This window comes from Struthio camelus, chromosome 3, assembly GCF_040807025.1.
Source record: "Struthio camelus isolate bStrCam1 chromosome 3, bStrCam1.hap1, whole genome shotgun sequence".
NCBI classification, from domain to species: Eukaryota; Metazoa; Chordata; class Aves; order Struthioniformes; family Struthionidae; genus Struthio; species Struthio camelus.
Window position 1 is genome coordinate 64,221,969 of NC_090944.1, and position 18,618 is coordinate 64,240,586.

The 18,618-nt window shown below is 39.6% G+C and overlaps 1 protein-coding gene across 1 annotated transcript; it reads left to right on the plus strand.

Annotated features, from left to right (window-relative positions):
* The first annotated feature begins 3,004 nt into the window (after positions 1-3,004).
* Positions 3,005-18,340, plus strand: RWDD1 (RWD domain containing 1). Its single transcript, XM_068938113.1, has 7 exons — positions 3,005-3,338; positions 5,409-5,474; positions 7,832-7,962; positions 10,445-10,588; positions 11,641-11,773; positions 13,591-13,653; positions 15,980-18,340. Exons 1-7 carry the CDS (start codon positions 3,266-3,268, stop codon positions 16,090-16,092), a joined length of 723 nt encoding a protein of 240 aa, XP_068794214.1. The 5' UTR covers positions 3,005-3,265; the 3' UTR covers positions 16,093-18,340.
* The last annotated feature ends 278 nt before the right edge of the window (positions 18,341-18,618 follow it).

Here is an 18,618-nt window from a genome sequence, read left to right on the forward strand (position 1 = left end):
CTCAGAGCTCTGAGTCCCCACCAACACCTTGCATAAGCAGGAGCGTGTCTCCTGTCACGTTGGCCCTGAGCCGCTCTGGAACTTTTTGATGCGTTATTACACTGATACCTAAAGTGCATGAACAATTACATCTTCTCAGTGAAGTGTTTTAGCATGGTTATAGACCCCTTTCCTGATTGTGTCTGACTCCTGTGGGATGTGATAGTCTTATGTCTAAATTGGGATGGGCTGTGTCAGAAACCAGAAGGCTTTGAGGAAGTCTGATACCTCCTCAAAAAGGATGAGTGGTTGCCCTATTTCTAGGAGATAAGGTTATTCCCTAAATGGTTTCTTCCTTCCTCTCATTAAAAATATTTAAAAATTATTAGCTATATCTTGACTCGCCTCCTAAAGGCAGTGAATGATTAGATGCTGTGAGTCTGATCCATCCTGTACATGCTAGGAACAGACACTCAACTTTCTTAGTGACCCCTAGTGGAAAAGCCTTATTTTTTCCCCCTTCTGCAACTTTGTTGCATTGTGTAAGTAAAATACAGTGAGCTAACCAAAAGCTGCATCTCTGGATACAGAAGTACAGGAGAAACATATAAGGAAGCTTCTGCAACAAAGCCCAGGTCTGGATATTGTGATGAGAGAAATCTCAATTTGGCAGAGATGAAATGCCCACTGAGATGCACAGGACAGAGGGGTGCAAAACTTAACAGCTGCATGAAGAAACACTTAACAGGTAGAAGCCTGAATTTAAGTATTTTCTAGTTGAAAGTAATAATAAGGTCAGTTTCCTATTCTTTTATACATATTGCAAAATTTGACAGCTCCCACTTGTCCATATACTGGCTTACTCTACGAACAGCAGATCAGAATGGGAAGTAAATCTTAACTCTGTGCAGTAAATTCTGGCTTGCATGTGAAAAACTTACAATTTATTCATAACCACTGTGCCATAAACATCACTGCAATTAAAAACTATGAATTTGGTGAAAGATGGTTTAATGAAATTTCTTGTGCTAACTCAGTCTATTTATAATGTTACCTTATGGCATCATATTCCCTTATATTAACTCTCTAGTACGTGCTTCTAGCTCTAAGGGGGGAAAAATGAAAAGCTATGTTACACATTTTTCCCTAACACTTCCTGTATTGACTTGCTACATGTACAGCCTACACTGCAAATCCGTAGGGCAGATTATAGTATGATATCTGCAGTTAAAAATGACTCTGGAGTTTTCAGGTGGGGAAAATATTTAGCACATGCTACTACAGAATGCAGGAGCATGTTAAAAATGTAGGTCTTGCTGAGCATATTTGATCTTGCTTTGAAAAAATTTAACCTTATAAACAAAAGCAAGCACTTTTCAAACTCAAAATATACATATGCTGAATGACTGGACTGATACCTGATTCATCATAAAACAAATACTTAAATTCCCATGTATGTATTTCATCTCAATCCTAAACTTTCCACTAAGTAGAGCTGTAACATTCATGTGAATTGCTTAGGAAGCAAATATTTCTAGGCCAGTAAATACAATCTCTAATTTTATTTACAGTCTTTGTGTCATTTTACACATAATGCTCTGTCTTATTTTTAATCTGGGAAATATGCAACTGATTTCTGTATCTGAAAGTTTTGATTAAAAAGCCTATACTATCTTCTTGATACAAATGACAAAAAGCTAGCTCCTCTCTTTATATTGTGTGGGATTTTTCCACTTCCTCTTTTTTTTTTTTTTTTTTTACAGTCCCACTACATAATGATGCAGTTAGGGGAAAACCTTCAAGTTCCTTTTACTTCCTGTCAAACTAACTTCATTTAAAACCTCATGTTTTCCAATTGTTTCCCATAATTACTATTTGTCCTGTATTTTTTTATTTTTACATTTGATTATTTAAAAATTTCTAAACACAAATTATGATTAGAAGTATTAACTTTATCTGTCATTGTGAAGTATATTCAAATAGACTGTCATCCTGTTAGGCTACCTTGTTTATCTAAAATACTACTAAATATAGCTATAGGAGTATAGATGATTTGATGTCTTTTCTTTCACTCCTCTCTGATTCCCAAACTATGTCATGGAGTGGTATGAAGTAAGCCACAGCTTTTAAAAGAACTTGTGAATACAGAAAATCAATGAGGTTGGTACTGAAGGGTCTAACTGTGTTTGCTAAAACCTGAGTCATCTTACCCAAAATCAATTTATAATTTTAGTTCACTCACTGGAAGTGAAAATGACTGTCTCTATTTCTACCATAAAACTGGCTGCTGGAAAATATGGGCTCGTGAAGTGCGCCTGAGGGAAGACTGCTGGCCACAAGCCCGGGAAAGTGATGCATCTTAAAATTACTCCATGTACTAAGTATCTCTTGGGGTGAGCTGCTGCTTGACCTGTTAAGAGGAGTTTTACATCCTCTCCTGTAGGTAACTCCTAAGTACAGGGGCTCCCAAACGCTATTTTTTACTCCTCCTGCTCTGTAGGAGCATAATTTTGCTGTCTGCATAATCTGACTGCTTCCTGAAAAGTCTGCAGGTGCTTTCTAACTCTAGCCTCCTCCGACTGAACTCTCCACCCACATCAGATGAACTTATCTCAGCCTGAAATTCAGTGATGTCCGTGGCATTATCACGTTTTTCCTACATCTACAGTTTCAGTTACCCTTCAGTTTGCCTGGCCCCCCTAGAAATGTCCAGGGGAAGAATGATGAAGACTGAATCCCAGCCCAAATGCTTCTTTTAAAGTAACCCTGAGGTCCACCTCTTTACAGGTAGGGCCAACGGACCCTGAGGGATCTAGCCGTTAGAGACTGAACACTTCATCTATCCAAAGCACAACTACTGCCAAGGAGGGAGGCAGGCGAAAGAAGGCGAGGCACGCACGCCTTCCCTGCGTTTTGCACTGACCTACGCGGCGCCCCGTAGCTGGGGGAAGGGCCCTCCCCTCACATAGAGAGCGCTTGCGCGGGGGAAAGGGGAGGGGGCGGGGCTTCTCTGCGCCCCGCCTCCGGCGCAGCGCTCCCACCGCGAGGCGGAGCCGCCCGCGCCAAGCCGCCCATCGCCGCGCGACCGCCCCCTCCTCAGCCCAAATGCATCCACCGCGGAGCGGTCCACCGGCGGCGGCGCGCGCGCGTGCGAGGACGGCGCGAGGGCTGCCCAGCCGATGCATGAGCGAGCAGATCGGGAGTCGGGGGAGGAGGCGAGCCGGTTGTGAGAGGGGCGGAGCGGGGGGCGCTGCGCGGTGCGCGCGGCCCATGGCCGTTGGCGGCGATGACCGACTACAGCGAGGAGCAGCGCAACGAGCTGGAGGCCCTGGAGTCCATCTACCCGGACTCCTTCACGGGTGAGCCGCGCCGGGATGCCGCCCGTAGCCCGGCGCTGCCGGCTCCGCTCCGCCCCGCCCCGCCCCGCCACACGGGCCCGGGCCCGCGGCGGGCCGCGCTCGGCGGGCCGGCACCGCTGGTCGGCCGGGGCCCCGCCGCCGGCGCGCTCCCCCGCCGCGGCGAGCTCGGCCACCCCCCGCTCTCTCTCTGCTGGGGTTTGCCTGGGGCATTGCCTCGCTTCTAGCGGCACGGGCTGAGCTCCTTCTTCATTTATTTTCTTTTTTTCCCTTTTTTTTTTTGTTCTTCGTGGTTTCTCCGCAGGCCAGGCTTCACGCTTTCTTTCCGCTTGTCACTGATCGCGGCTTTCACCAGCTTCTTGTAGGTCTTGTGTCGGCGGTGCTTGTTTAAACGGCACTGAAGTCTGTAGTGCACCCGCAGCAGCCCGTCACTGCCTCGGATTCCTGTATCTGCGCTTGAGCGGTGGCTGGGGCTAACCTTTGGAGAACGGCCCCCCCCCCCCCCCAAAAAAAAAAAAAAGTCTTTAAGCTGGAATTCAGGAATTGGCGTGCATTTCGATCGGTTTTCTTTTCTTGTAACTGCTTCTCACAAAGCAATGGGATGTTTTAGAGTACTGAAAGATGCAGTTTTCTCTGTAAGTGTATTGTCAGTGTCTACCTTATTCTGGTACAGGCCTATGAGGAACAGAGGCAAGGTTTACTTCCCACTTGTAGAATATTATATTGCTAAAACTTTCATGTGATGGACGTACTTGCTCTTCAGATTCTTCTGCCTAGATACCGTCAAGCTAGTAAGGATATCTGCCATGCTAGCTATTCCGATGTGATTTATGGTGCTCAGCATCCAGGGTGTTTATTAAGAAAATTGTCTTGCATTTTCTGTCTCTGCCTGCACAGTACCTACTCTGCACTAAGTCACACCATCTCTTACTTAGCAGTAACTTTATCGCACAGACTTTACCCACTACATCTGTCCAGTGCTATCACCTAGAGATCTGCCTGGGTTCTTCAGCTTTGTGTTAAAGGTGTATAAATTGATCGCTGATGGCTGAGGATGCTGAGTCACTGATTGAAATATACTTTCATACAAGCTCTATGCCAGTGCTTACTCAGAGTTGTTGTTCATTTATGCAGTGCTCTTGTGCCCAAAGAGGGAAGGAGGAGAAAAGATTATTATATTATGTTAATCAAATCTTCCCTAATTACTAATACTGTTCATTCATACATACTAGATTCCAAATAAACATTTTGAGCGCAATTTTTAGTTCTTATACAAAGATGTGGTCTGTAGTGCAGAATTGTGCAGTGAGATGCAGTTATCTAGCCTGTGAAACTGTAGATCATAGGGTTTACCCTTTGGGTGGCCCTGCAGAATTATTAATTCTTACCTGTCCTCCTTCTGACTGCCTCATTCATGCAATTTCATTCTAGTGTGGTACTTGGATAGTAAAAAAAAAAAAAGCCCTGATTTTTGCTTTGCCGGGTGAACCTGGTGGCTCATGGATTAAATTTTTATATTGACTATTTACAGTCCCTTTTTCTTTTAGGTTGCTTTCAGACCTAAATTGTAGATGCTTGAAAGAAAGCATTTTGTTTTAAGAAGCACTTTCTATTTTAAGCTGTTCTAAATATAGAAATAGAGCAAACATTCTCTAAAAATAGTCTAGGATCAAGAATGTGCTGGATATTCATCAATCTTATCTAGCACAAGCAAGCGAATGATCTTGGAGAGGGGGGCTGCACACGTTTTGTGTCCTAACATTTAATGGTATTTATGGTATTTAATAGTATGTAAATTTGCACTGTATTTGTCCTTTGATGGAGAAACTTTTGTTTATTGTTGATGCTATATGGTGTTATACAAAGAGCACAGAAAATAGTTGTTAATAGAAAAATATTTATTAAATAGGGGGAGGAAGGTCCTTAACATTGTATTAAAAAGCTACCTTGCCTCATTAGTCATAGAGAAATTCAGATTTAATGAAGTGAAGAAGTGGCTCTCTGATTTAAGGAATATCTCTCTCCCTCTCTCTCCTCTTTTTTCTTTTTCCTTTTTTTTTCTTCTCTTAACAGTATTGTCAGAAAAGCCAACGACTTTCACAATCACTGTGACATCTGAAGCAGGAGAAAATGATGAAAGTAAGTTGATCAAGACTTAAAAATATATAGGTGGGAAGACCATTCTGTTGTAACTTCCAAAATTATAATCACTTTTAAAAAATATATCTCCATATACCTGTGCACTATTTAGTGAAATATACCTACACTTGAAATATCTTACATTTATTATGTTTGATGCTTCTGTAGGAAATCTTGATGCTGTCTTGCAAAGACTGGATAAAGTCCTTTTTTTTTTTTTTTGTCTATAGAGGTGTGGATTTTGGGCTCAATGTTTTCCACTTAAGTACAAGGAGTAGTGTTAGAAACCTGCCTACAGTGCTCAAACTGGCTGCAGAACTGTGGGCCTCTGTTTTATCCTTGATCTTTTCAGGGTAACCTATAGTTGTTGCCCTAAGTGGTTGATTTAGTTAGTGTTGTGGACCAGTGTCTGAAAGGTAAAATAACTATTTAGGGCCATTAGACTATGCTTATCAGTGCATCATGATTGATTCACTAGAATAGTTTCTTCCAATGAAGTTTAAAAGCATGGCATACCCCTAGAAAGATGTGTATGGAAAAGGGAATAGGGATATTCTTTCTAAAGTGGTGTTATTCTCTTATAGAAAGGTAGCCGTAAGCTCATAATCAGTAAGGGGGACAGTCTATGTAATATATAAAAATAAAGATTCTGAACTAGTTTAAAATAAGGTGCTGCATGCACAGAAAGCTCCTAAACTTTATTATCAAGTGTCACATATGTTCACCATATCTTTTGCTTACAGACTGGCTGATTGTGATTCACTGTGTCCCTATAATGTTCCTAATGGGGGCAGTCAGCACCTAGTACCCTTCTAGTATAGAAAGGCTATATGGTACCCTGAAATACTTTTGACAATCTGGCATGTCCAAATATGCTTTAGCTCTCAGGACGAAAGACATGTGAGTTCAGAATTTTAATCCTTTGCACAAGTGAGTTCAGCTGGTAGCCAAACTCCATGTGCGTCTTCCAGCTGAAGTTTGTAGTTCACTGTGCACTCAGAGATGTGTGTGGGTGCATATATCCAGAATTACCCCAGTTGGGATAGAGCTGCATAACTATGTACCTAGTTTCTGCATAAGCCTAGTTCAGTAGCCAAGAATTAGCTACATCTCTGCTTAAGCCCTTTGAGGGACATGATCCAGCAGGCATTCACCAGAAATGATAGTTCTGATTATCTGTGTTCATTTTGCAAGAATGTTGAAGTGGGTCCCTTCTTCAGCACAAATACCTAAGCTCTGGTCTGTGGGGTTGTGCTCTCTTTTGCTACTTCTGTTTTCTGATATGCTGAATCTCAAATTCTTTGCAGTGTACCTTCAAAAAGAATTGTAGTCGCCATCCATATAGTAGCTTGCAGCCGTGTCATTAGGTGATTTTCTAGCAGTCTTACGTACAGCAGCTGTATGGAGGAGTTGAATCTGTGTATCGCACTTCTCGGGCAAATACGTAGCTCCTAAGGAACAGTTCCTGAACAAAGAGGTATAGGTTCCAAGTCCCTTTGTAAGCATTTGGTGTCTTTGTACCTGTTTCAAGTAATTGTATGGGCTTGTTGTAAGCAAGCCTCACTCCAGGTAAGTTTGAGAGCTGCTGTTCTGAGTTACTGTTAAAAGGAAGAAACTGCTACTGTCTCCTTCAGTTTTAAAGGAGCAGGCCCTGCTCAGAGCTGGTATCTGTTTGGAGTAGACTGCTGGACAGCCAGAGCTGTGAGTCTTGAACTAAAGGAGGTTTTCTCCCTGGTGTTCTAGGCAAGCTACATGAAGGGATGGAATATAATTCTTTTTGATGTTGTTTCCCTGTTCTCCTAGCCACTGGGTGGTTTCATGTCGAGTGTATCGTCCTTCGGCAGTGCTCCTCTCTACTTAATAATATTTACTGGATGCTGTGTACTTGTCATATGCTGTATACGGAGTCCTGGTACTTGACACAGTGGTTCATATTCCAGCTGGGTGTCCAGAGTTTAAAATATTAATATGTGGAGGTTTTCTCTAGATTTCTTTGTTAATAGGAGTCTGCCCCTTTTTTTCCAGCTTTAACTGGGGTGAGGGATGAGAAGAGATTACTGCTCAAAGATCCACCATACCAGATAAAGTTTTCCAGACTTTCTAAAGTCCTTTCAGACACGAATAGTTAGTAATAGTTTATGCAGGGTTGAACTTTACTGTCTTAATTTCTCACTGCTGTTGCATCATGTTTAAATAGGTTCATGTAGTTTTAACCTCTGTAAGATGACTATTCCTAAGATAGGATTTTTTTTTTATTTTAAAATCTTTTGTTTGTTATTAGGCTACTGATGCAACAGAAAATTGTATAATTAACTATGTTTGTTTATCATAAGAATATGACTTTTTTTGTCCTGTAGCTGTCCAGACAACTCTTAAATTCACCTATAGAGAAAAATATCCTGATGAAACTCCACTTTATGAAATAGTCTCCCAGGAGAATCTTGAAGATAATGATGTCATGGACATAATAAAACTACTAGAACAACAGGTAAGGAAAATGAAGTATTTCAGTTCTTCCTGATATCACTTCATTGTCCAGGATTTATCCCTCAAGTACATGTCCTACTGATTTGAAATATATTCCCTGCTGTAGGGACTTAGTATGATTTTTGAGCTTGGTAAAAGACATTCAAATTGCAGATCTGCTTTTGGCGTTGTTATCAGAAGTAGTGCATTATTATATCTTCAGGGATTTTTTTGTTAATATCCTGTATGAATACTTCATCATGAAATAATTTCATGGAATTAATTGAATGGTGATTGGGCTGGAACGCACCTCTGGAGGTCATCTGGTCCAACCCCCCTGCTCAGTCAGGGTCAGCTAGAGCAGGTTGCCCAGGACAGTGTCCAGCTAGGCTTTGAATATCTCCAAGGATGGAGCATCCACACCCTCTCTAGGCAACTTGCACCAGTGTTGAACCACCCTCACAGTAAAGAAGTGTTTTCTTGTGTTACTGTGTTTCATTGCCTCTCATCTTGTCACTGAGCACCACTGAGAAGAGTCTGGCCCCGTGCTCTTTATACCCTCCCTCCCTTCAGGTAATTGATCAGATCCCCCCTCAGTCTTCTCTTCTCCAGGCTGAAGAGTCCCTGCTCTCTCAGCTTCTCCTCATAGGAGAGATGCTTCAGTCCCTTAAACCTCTTTGCAGTCCTTCACTGGACTGTCTCCAGTAAATCCATGTCTCTCTCTCTTTTTTTTTTTTTTAATTATTGGGGAGCCCAGCACTGGACATGGTGCTCCAGATGTGGCCTCACCAGGGCTGAGTAGAGGGGAAGGATCACCTCCCTCAACTTGCTGGCCACACTCTTCCTAATGCAGTACTATTGGCCTTTTTTGTCATAAGGGCACGTTGCTAGCTCGTGCTCAACTTCTTGTCCACGAGGACTCCCAGGTCCTTCTCTGCAAAGCTGCCCTCCAGCTGGTCAGCCCCCCCCAGCCTGTACTGGTGCATGGCATTATTCTTCCCCAGGTGCAGGACTTTGCACTTCCTTTTGCTGAATTTCATGAGGTTCTTCTCTGCCCATCTCTCCAGCCTGTCCAGGTCCCTCTGAATGGCAGCACAGCCCTCTGGTGTGTCAGCCACTCGTCTCAGTTTTGTATCATCAACAAACTTGCTGAGGGTATGTTCAGTCTGATCGTCCAGGTCATCAGTGAAGAGGTTAAACAGTGTTGGCCTCAGTATCAATCACTGGGGCACACCATTAGCAACTTGCCTCCAGCTGGACTTTGTGCAGCTGATGACAACCATTGAAAAGCCTGGCAGTTCAGCCAGTTTTCAGTCTGCCTTGCTGAGAGCATATCTAGCCCATATTTCATCAGCTTGTCTTGAGGATGTTATGGGAGACAGTGTCAAAAGCCTTACTAAAGTCAAGATAAACAACATCCACTGCTTTACTGTCCTCCACCAAGGCAGTCAGCCTTCTGTGATGAGATATCAGGTTGGTTAAGAATAATTTACCCACTGTAAATCTATGATGGCTCCCAGTCACCTTCCTGTCCTTCACGTGTCTGGAAATTACATCTAGGATTAGTTGCTCCATCACTGTCCCGGGGATCAAGGTAAGGCTGACTGGCCTATAGTTTCCCGAGTTCTCCTTCTTGCCCGAGTGACATTTGTGCTCTTCCAATTTTCTTTAGAAGCATACATTAATGCAATAAGCAAAATAGAGAGCTAAGTCAGGGTGCGTGAATGCAAAAATGAAATGGGAGAGTTCTGGGGCTTCCCATCTTTCGCGTTTCTAGCTTAACGTAAATTCATTCAACTGCATTATGATATTTGTGGAAATAAGCTACTTCAATTTTATTCAGATAGAATTAAAAATGCTACATCAGCCTTCATTTTTTTCCCTAAATAGTTATGTTACTATAGGGCCTTTAAGCCATTGGGACTGGTGACTGTGCACTGTGAAGGAACGAGCAGGAAACACCTGTTTCAATTCAGGAATTCTGTACAAGTCCTCCTTGCCTTAAAATTGACATATTCTGTTCTACAGAGATGTTTCTTCTTTTCAATTTACAATACTTCCTATAACCTTCTTTCTAACAACTGATTTCCACCCCCTCCCCCATGGGAAACTGTCTCACTTCAAAGGAACATGTGTATGGGATTAAGGAGTAAGCCATTCAAGAGAAGAGAGGCTCTGAGTGCCTACTGTCTCCAAGATCTATGGTATTCAGATCTTGGAGTTGTGATCCTACTGTAGACTTTACTTTTTTCATGGAAAAAGCCTTCCTGAAGTCTAGAAAATGTTGATAATCTGAAAGAGATCATTGTTAGTGCTTTGCTGCCCAACCATTTCAGGCTCGTTTTGACTTGGATTTGAGAGTGAGCTTTTGAAACTGGTGCAGAGTGCTTCAATTGTGTTATTTACATTGGCACAGCATCGTGCTTTCCGAACAGATAGATGCATTCAGTTACTGAAGGCTTGAGGTTCTACCTCTGTGTGAAGCTGCCTTCTTTATGTTGCAGGCAGAAGAAAATTTGGGAATGGTAATGATCTTCACTCTAGTCTCAGCAGTACAGGAGAAATTAAATGAAATAGTGGATCAAATGAAAACACGAAGAGAAGAGGAAAAGAAACAGAAAGAAAGAGAAGCAGAAGAAGAAGAAAAAGTATGTAAAATAATATTTTCAACTAAAAAATTCCCACTTTTTTACTGCACAGGTTTGATGCAGAAGCACTTCTCAGTTGCACTGAGAGAGGAACACCTAGCCCAAAGTTGGTATAATTAGAACTTGAGAACTCAAAGATTCTCTAGTGTACTTCAGTGTTTTTTGTTTGTGTTTTTTCTGTTTTGGTGTTTTTTTAACTTTCTAAAGTACTCTTTTCAGAAATATATTGCATGTTCACAGTCACTCCTAGCATTATTTAGAAAGCCTGGCTCAGAGATATTCCCCCAGTGAAAATGGAGTTTCTGTAGCCTATCGCTTGTTTTAAGTGCCAAGAAGGCATGGGGAGCAAAAACGGATAGAATATGCCACGCTGTGCACGGGCTGGGCTGCTCTTGGTCTGTGGAAGCCTCTCTTCCTTGGTTGGCTGACTAGATAGGATGGAAGCAGGTCTCACTGCTTGCCCCATCCTCTACAGTCTTCAGGACCTGGTATTCTCTCCCTACTAGCCACTGTGGTTTTCCATCCATGGGATGCACTGTGGTAAATATAACTACTGAGTCTTAATTTTTCTTCCTCAAAAGTAGCTAGAGGGTGGTGGGACTTGGAATACTCAGATTTTTTGAAAAAAGCGGAAAAATAAGTGGTAAAAAACCCAACCCAACCAAACCTTTCTTTTCTCTGCTAACAACAGAGAAAAGTTGAAGTACTTTAATAGAAAATATTTCAGTCTAGATTACACATGTGAGCTGCTAAGAAGTGCTGCCTACCTATCGATAACCTGTATTAGTAATATGCTACTGACAATTGCGCTGGAGGTCTAAAGGTAGTAATCAGGGATTTTCTATAATAATTTCCACCTTAGCCTCATGACAAAAAACAGTCAAGCATCTGTGCTTTTTGTATATTCTCTCGTGGTTAGGATTAATTTATGAGAGTAATTCACAGCGAGCAGTGCTTCTGCAGTGTTGTAACTTAATGAAGAGAATGCTTATCTTCACTTGTAGCTTTGCCAGTTGATGTGTGTGTGCAGCCTTGATTTTTATTCTTTTTAGCAACGTTTTCATGGCACTCCTGTTACAATTGAGAATTTCCTAAACTGGAAAGCGAAGTTTGATGCAGAACTCCTAGAAATAAAAAGAAAAAAAATGAAAGAAGAAGAACAAGCGGGCAAAAATAAATTAAGTGGTAAGACTTAAAACTTCTCCTGAAGTCTTTTGCAATGTTATCAGACTATAATGACAAGTCTAAAACTTATTTTCAAATGGTAAGAGTATAGTAGTAAATAAATTTATTAGATTGTTGTCCTCGTGTCTTAGACTGGTCTTGAGTGCAGATGTTAGGCTAAGCACAAAGCAGTTACATTAAAGATTTCTGCTGAAATAATTAAGGTTCCTAAACTGCAGTTAAGTTTTTTTTTTTTTTTATGGATTTGTGTCAGACAGCATACCACTTTGAGCTGCTGCTGCTGCTGCCTTTTTCCTGGCAGAAATAGTTGGTAATTGTTAAGCAACAGAAAGAGTCTACATCAGGCTTTGGCCTTTATTGCTTTGGCAGTAGGGCACTGCATCATACAGTGACTTCAAAATATTCTAGTGGCTGTTGAAGTTTGGGATATTGTTGTTGGACTGAAGCAACACAGAGGCTGTCTGGTGTATGTGACAAGCTTATGATAAATCTAGTGAGGACAGTAGCCTCTGCTCTGATCTTTTGGAGAGGAGCCATCATTGCGGTGGTTTCAGGAATGCTATGTTCTACAGATTTGAGTCTGTCCAGCAGAAAGCAAACTCTATCCAGTGGGTAAAATGTGGGGAAATGACTTTTCTTTTGAGAACCTGTGTATAAGAATAAATCTTGGACAGTATCCCCAAGACTCTCCAGAGCTTAGCTTTGACCTATGGCTCTTGGGACCTTGGATCCATTTTTTAGCCTGATTACCGGAGAAAACCAAACTTCCATGATCATGTTTTATCATTGTTATCTTATCTCCTCCCTTCTCCCAACAGTTTTTTGAAATCTGTGGCCGGTTTTGTGGCCGGATCAAATTTGACAGAGAGATGGAAGTCTTAAAGATAGTAAGTTGCCACTAGTTTCATAAAAAGCTGTACAGTGCAGAAGAGACATTTAATGCTTCTCTGAAGGAAATGCATTCAGGCATCTACGAAGATGAGCCGATGGAAATCGGGCTTTCTCGAGTTTTTATGCTCTTAAAACTATTGTTAGAGTGCTGTGTCTATTTTTCTTTATAAGAGTCTAGTTTATAGAATCTCTCCTTTGGAAACCTAAAAATAGGCTTAATCTCAAGTGTTATGTGTGCAACCCCAGTAAAATAAGAAACTTCATGTAAGTTTTACTATGAATACCAACCAGTTTTGTTGGCAGGAGCTTGCATAAGCAATGCAGATGCATACTGTTACTTTTCTGGAGGATAGATAGTTTATTTGGAAAACGTTGTGAGCGTTTCCTCCCCAGCCTCCCAATTAAAAAGGCTTTATTTTATATTTTGTGATGTTTTCTCACACAGATGTAGGATCCTGTGACTTGTGTGTACATATGGTTTGTTTTTTGAATGAGAAGGATGTAGGGGAAATGATGGAGGAGGGAACTAGCTTCCCTTTCAGTTCCCATAGAGCATTTCTTGTGGAATAAAGGATGAGTATTAGGCCTGAGCAGGTGCTGTGGGGCAGTGTAGTGTAAACTTTCCCACCCTGCTATTAAAACCTTAATAATGTTAAAGTGACTCTCCACAAGAAACAGTGATTCATTTCACTTATAAGAGAAGGAAGCTTATTGGCATGGAAAAATGCTGGGCAAACAGTCTAAAATGAGAATGAGGAACTTAATTAGAGAAATGAGCAGGGTTTTTTTTGTTTTTTTTTAAAGAGACTACTTTGGCTGATTTGAAAAAACTAAAATACATGTATTAACTGTTGTTGCCTTATGTTGGCATATTAGTTATTTCAAAATCTTGCTTGCTAATATGTTTTTCATTTTGTGATCTCTAGGAAAACAGCTATTTGAAATGGATCACAATCTTGACACATCTGACATCCAGTTCTTGGAGGAAGGTAAATTTATGTTTGTTTCCACTGTTGAAAGACAGTGGTTTAAAATAGGTCAAAATTCCCAAGCAAAATCTGTATTACAATTCTGATTTATAATCTTACCTCAGTATCAATTTTAAGTTGGAAGTTTCTGGGGAGTAGTACTGTATTGGAAGTTAACAAAAATGGTTAAAATTTCCTCTAAAAATGTGTTTTAAAGATCCGAAAGCATATCTATTTTCAGTTTTGAGTTGATAGTATTATTATATATTAATATATATGTTATTTGATATTATTTCTCTTACTTCTATTCAAGTGTTTGGATTGGAAATTTTTTAAAAAAATATGTGTTTTTTTCTAATAGCCATCCTTTTTGCCCCCCATTTCAATCATAGATCTTAAAATTCTACTTTTTTTTTTTTTTTCCTGAGCTTCAACACCAGTAATAAACATCTTACAGGTCAAATTATGATGTTGTTTACGTCTGTGCAACTCAGCTTTTCTTTGTGGTTTTGTGCAGGTTTGTCTGACTGTTATCGTAGTGAGAAAATTGCCCTGGTTCCAGTTAAAAATGTTGCAAGCCTGTTCCAAAAGCTGTTAAACTTGGAAAATTTGTTAGAGAAGAATAAAAATAAATCTATACATAATCACATACCTAATTCATTTTCTGTACTGCTTTAATATCCTAATTTAAAAGATTGATTTTGTGTTGAGGCAATTTATCTGCTGCGGCTGCTGCTGCAAAATACACGTGCAGAGAAGGGCTCAGAATTATCTCTGAGTGTAACAATTAAAACATACAAAACATAATTTAAATTTGCCGTTCTCCAGAATATTCAAAGTGAAGGTGGCCTGCTCACAGAATCTTTAGTTTTTTTCAAGGGAGGAACAGACCTCTGTATTTCAGTTTTGTGCATGCATTTTTCGTGTAATGACTTGGGTTTAATGAGTTAGCTTTAATCCTGTTGCTGTCTAATGAAACTCTTGTTTTTTTGTTGGTTTGCATTCTAGCATAAATGTAACAGATTAGTAGCTGTGATTTAGTGTTACCATTTTGTGTAATAAGTAATACTAATCTTCACAGTTGAAATGGCATAATGGCTTTATGTTTTAGATGGAAATGATTTTAAGGGCTCTTTGAAAAACAGTGCAAAAACACTTATTTCAGTGGCCAGATGACGAAGCTATTGTCACGTACAATTGTAATAACAACAGACCTGAAGTTTTGCCCTTGCTTTATGGTCATTTCTTTCCAAAGAAAATGTGAAAGCATGCAAAGCTTCAGCTTACTTCTAAAACTTTCAGCCTCAATAGAAGTCTGAAAACACTTTGAAATATTACTGCCTATCTTCAATAGTTGTCTGCCCTTCAAATTTGCTTACGAAGAAAATATTTTTTAAAGCATAATTCTATCTGTTTTGGTGTTCCTTAGCATGCACTTGTATACATTTATGTATATAACTCTTTGTATCCAGAGCTTTTTTGGGAAAATTGCTTTAAGAATACATTTACTAATTATGTGTACAAAAATAAATTAATATTATAGGGAGGAGTGTATGGAAAACTATTTCCTAAGAACTGAACAATGCAAGCTGAATTTGATGTATGCAAGAGGTTAAAAAGTGAAATTAGAGGTTAAGCGGAGAAACTTAGAATGCTCTTAGACTGAGCGTGCAGCAGGGGAGAAGGCTTGAAAGACAAAGAAAAGCATAGCATATGCCTAATGCCGTTCTCTTCTGAGCTAGCCAGATGTTCTTGAGTATTGTTGCTCCAGCAGTTAGAGCCTTGAATGCTTAATCATGTTGATGATGAATGCTTTCCTTACCATCTAATGCTTACAATATAAATATTTATGTTAATGTTAGATTACATAATGTTATTTGAAATTTGAACAAACATTAAGCTGTTAACTTTAGAAAGCTGGAGAGAGAGACATATGCACACACCTATATGTATAAATGGTGTGTAAGGTTTTTAATAAACCATACAAGTGTTTCTGTGATTGGCAGTTGTAACTATTCTGCTGGCTTTGAGGCCTTGAGCTCTCACTTTGGAAATAGGTAGGAGAAAGGATTTCTGTTTCTGGGAACTCCAAATGTTAACTTCATTTTTCCAGTGGACTCTGAGGTCCTATGTCATGTTTCTCTTTACTGGGTTTTTGGTATGAGGAAGAAGCTTGACTTCAGCTGTAAAGAGATGTTTGTTCTTCTTCCATGCCTGTTGGGTATATAAAAAGCCAAATAAGTTAACAGATTTCTGCATTGAAGAATGAATATAAAACAGTGTTGTTTGTTCAGATTCTTTGTTCTCCTTCTTGTATGGAAAATAAATTATTTTCTTTTCCTTGCAGCTGGAAATAGTGTGGAGGTTGATGAATCTTTATTCCAAGAAATGGATGATTTAGAGTTGGAAGATGAAGAGGATGACCCTGACTACAACCCTGTTAATTTAGATAGTGATTAGACTTTTTTTGAACTAGATATGTTATCAGTATGGACATACATGAGGAAGAGAGGCAGGCAGGAAAGCCACAGCATCTGGGGTTGTACCTAGAGTGCGTTGGTTTGTTTTCTTATTTTTTTCTTTTTTGCAAAGAAAAACCAAAATATTTTAAATCCAGGAGAATGGTCTTCTGATGATTTTCATCATAAATAAATTGACTTTAATATTTCAAATGAAAAAGTTGAGACATGTTGATCTGTCTGAAAGTATGCACTTCTATTTCCTCTTTTATTTTTTTCCTTCATACTTCACAAACTATCCCTTGAAGAGACATGACAGCAAGCAAGATGAAAAGATGTTAGAGCAAGCACTAAACACACCTGTGTATGAAGACTAAACAGCTGTTCTGCATCTTTCACCTAGGATATATATGAGCAGCTTTGGTAAATAAAAGGGATCACAAAATATGCAGGTTTTTTTTTTTTCCCCCCCTGTGCAATTCTGTAACACTTCAAGAAATGTTCAGTTCTGGGAGGCCCCAACCTGTCAGATTCATGAACAGCTATAAGTAGGCAGCACTAGTCACCTTTTAATAAGGCAGAGCCTTCTTAAATTAAATGGAAACCATTTGCCTATTACTAGAGTAAAATCTCTGCCATGTTAGGGATAATAGTTTCAAAATTACTAGTTCAATTTTATAGGGGGAAAAAAAAATCTGAATGAGATGAAGTCCTCTTAAAAAGATTGGTTGATTTGTGTAGAAAGGGTTTTTTGTTTGTTTTCTCCTTTTGAACTTGTGCATCAATTAGTTGAAAAAAAGCAAAAACCCTAAAAAAGTTAATTTGCTTTTGGTTTTAATAAGACTTTGTCTGAGAACAGACTATGTGAACACACTATCAGTGCAAGTGCATGATTCATATTATTAGCCAGTGAAAGTGAAAATTCAGAATAAAGTATCAGGATTTATAGAGTGCGTGTAGGCTTGAGTGTAATGGGAGTTGTTTTAAAAGCATGCTGTTGGCAGCCTGTGAAAGTCTTAGTGTGGCATACAGTAACGGTGCAAATCAATTTGGGATTGTTAACCATGCCAGAGTTGCTTGTGGAGCTAAGTTTGATATTGGACTCCTCCCACTCTTGCCACCTCCAAAAAAAAAAACAGCCTTGCAAGAACTGCATTGGGGATTACACAGGCTGTGTTTGTGACCACAGTGATACATCAGCTAGAAGGATGATAATATGGATGAAGGTTTCAAAAGACAGCTCTCCAAACAGAGAACCAGCAGACACATCAGTAAAACTGTGTGCTGAATTTTAAAATGCTTTAGTATGATTGACTTAACTGCTTAGGATTCAAGATGAGGATTTTCATCCCAGAAATAATTTAATGATGTGTAAGATTTTTCTGCTGATAGGGCTCTGGAAATTGTCAACCTAGAATGATCACAGCTGATATGTTTCAGTAACCTTTTCTTTTGTATTGAAGAAGAATAAACGTAAGTTTCTAGCAGACAGAAGAAGTAAGTGTTAAAGTAGCCTGTAAGTAGTTTTATAAATTAATCATGTCCCTTTGTCCCTACCCTCATCTATTTGATCTTTTTAATTTTGGCTACTAAGAACCATAGACAAGAATTGAGGTTTTAATGATAATGCTGTACATTTACAGAGCAATGAGCAGGATCTCTGTGCCAGCAGAGCTACCTACATATGTTCAAAAGCTTGTGAGCTAATGTGATATGAAATCTGACTTTTTCTAAAGATATGGTTTGATTGAAAGTTTTAGGGTGCCTATCTCCAGCTTCCTCTGTAATTGCTAGTACGCTTTAAAATGCTATACGGCACAGAATTGTAATTTTCATCTGCTAAGTCTTAATTCAGTTGCACAAAAATACTTTTAACTTCTAAGGTTGTTTAGCATCGTCAGCCGTGTATGTTTGAATCTGGCATTTTTTTTGTAAAAGCAGTGAATTAGTTCTCGTTATGTATTGAATCCAGGAATATTGCAAAAAATGTGATAATCTGCAAAAAATGTGATAATCTGAGGAAAATTTGAAAGTGGGCCACTTATAAGAAAGTCATCTGAATAGAAAAAAATGATTTTGTATTTCTAGATTAGTGGGGTTTTCTATTCTGTTGTCAGATTAATACATTTATTGATTTTTTTTTTTTTTTTCATGTAGAGGGTGAGCTTCTGAATGGCCCTATGAATTTTAGGCTTGTTTGATTTCATTAGTGATTGCCAGCTGTGAAATAAAGGGGCACTTGACTGAGAGTGGGCTTGGCTCCAATTGCATGTTTTGGCTTACTGAAAAGGACTGAGAGAAGAGCAGTTCATTTTTTTGGTGGAAAAAATTTAGGTGCAATATTTAAAATTTACTTAGGCACTTTGGATTAGACTTAAGAAATAACTTTGACAGAATTTCAGTAGTTCAGATTCATGGTGCTGACGACCTTGTTTGTGTCCTTCTTTTAACCTTGTGAACTGGAAGCTTAAAATGTAATGTGTTTAGGGAGATTATTATGAGTGGTATCACTACCCTATGACCAAAA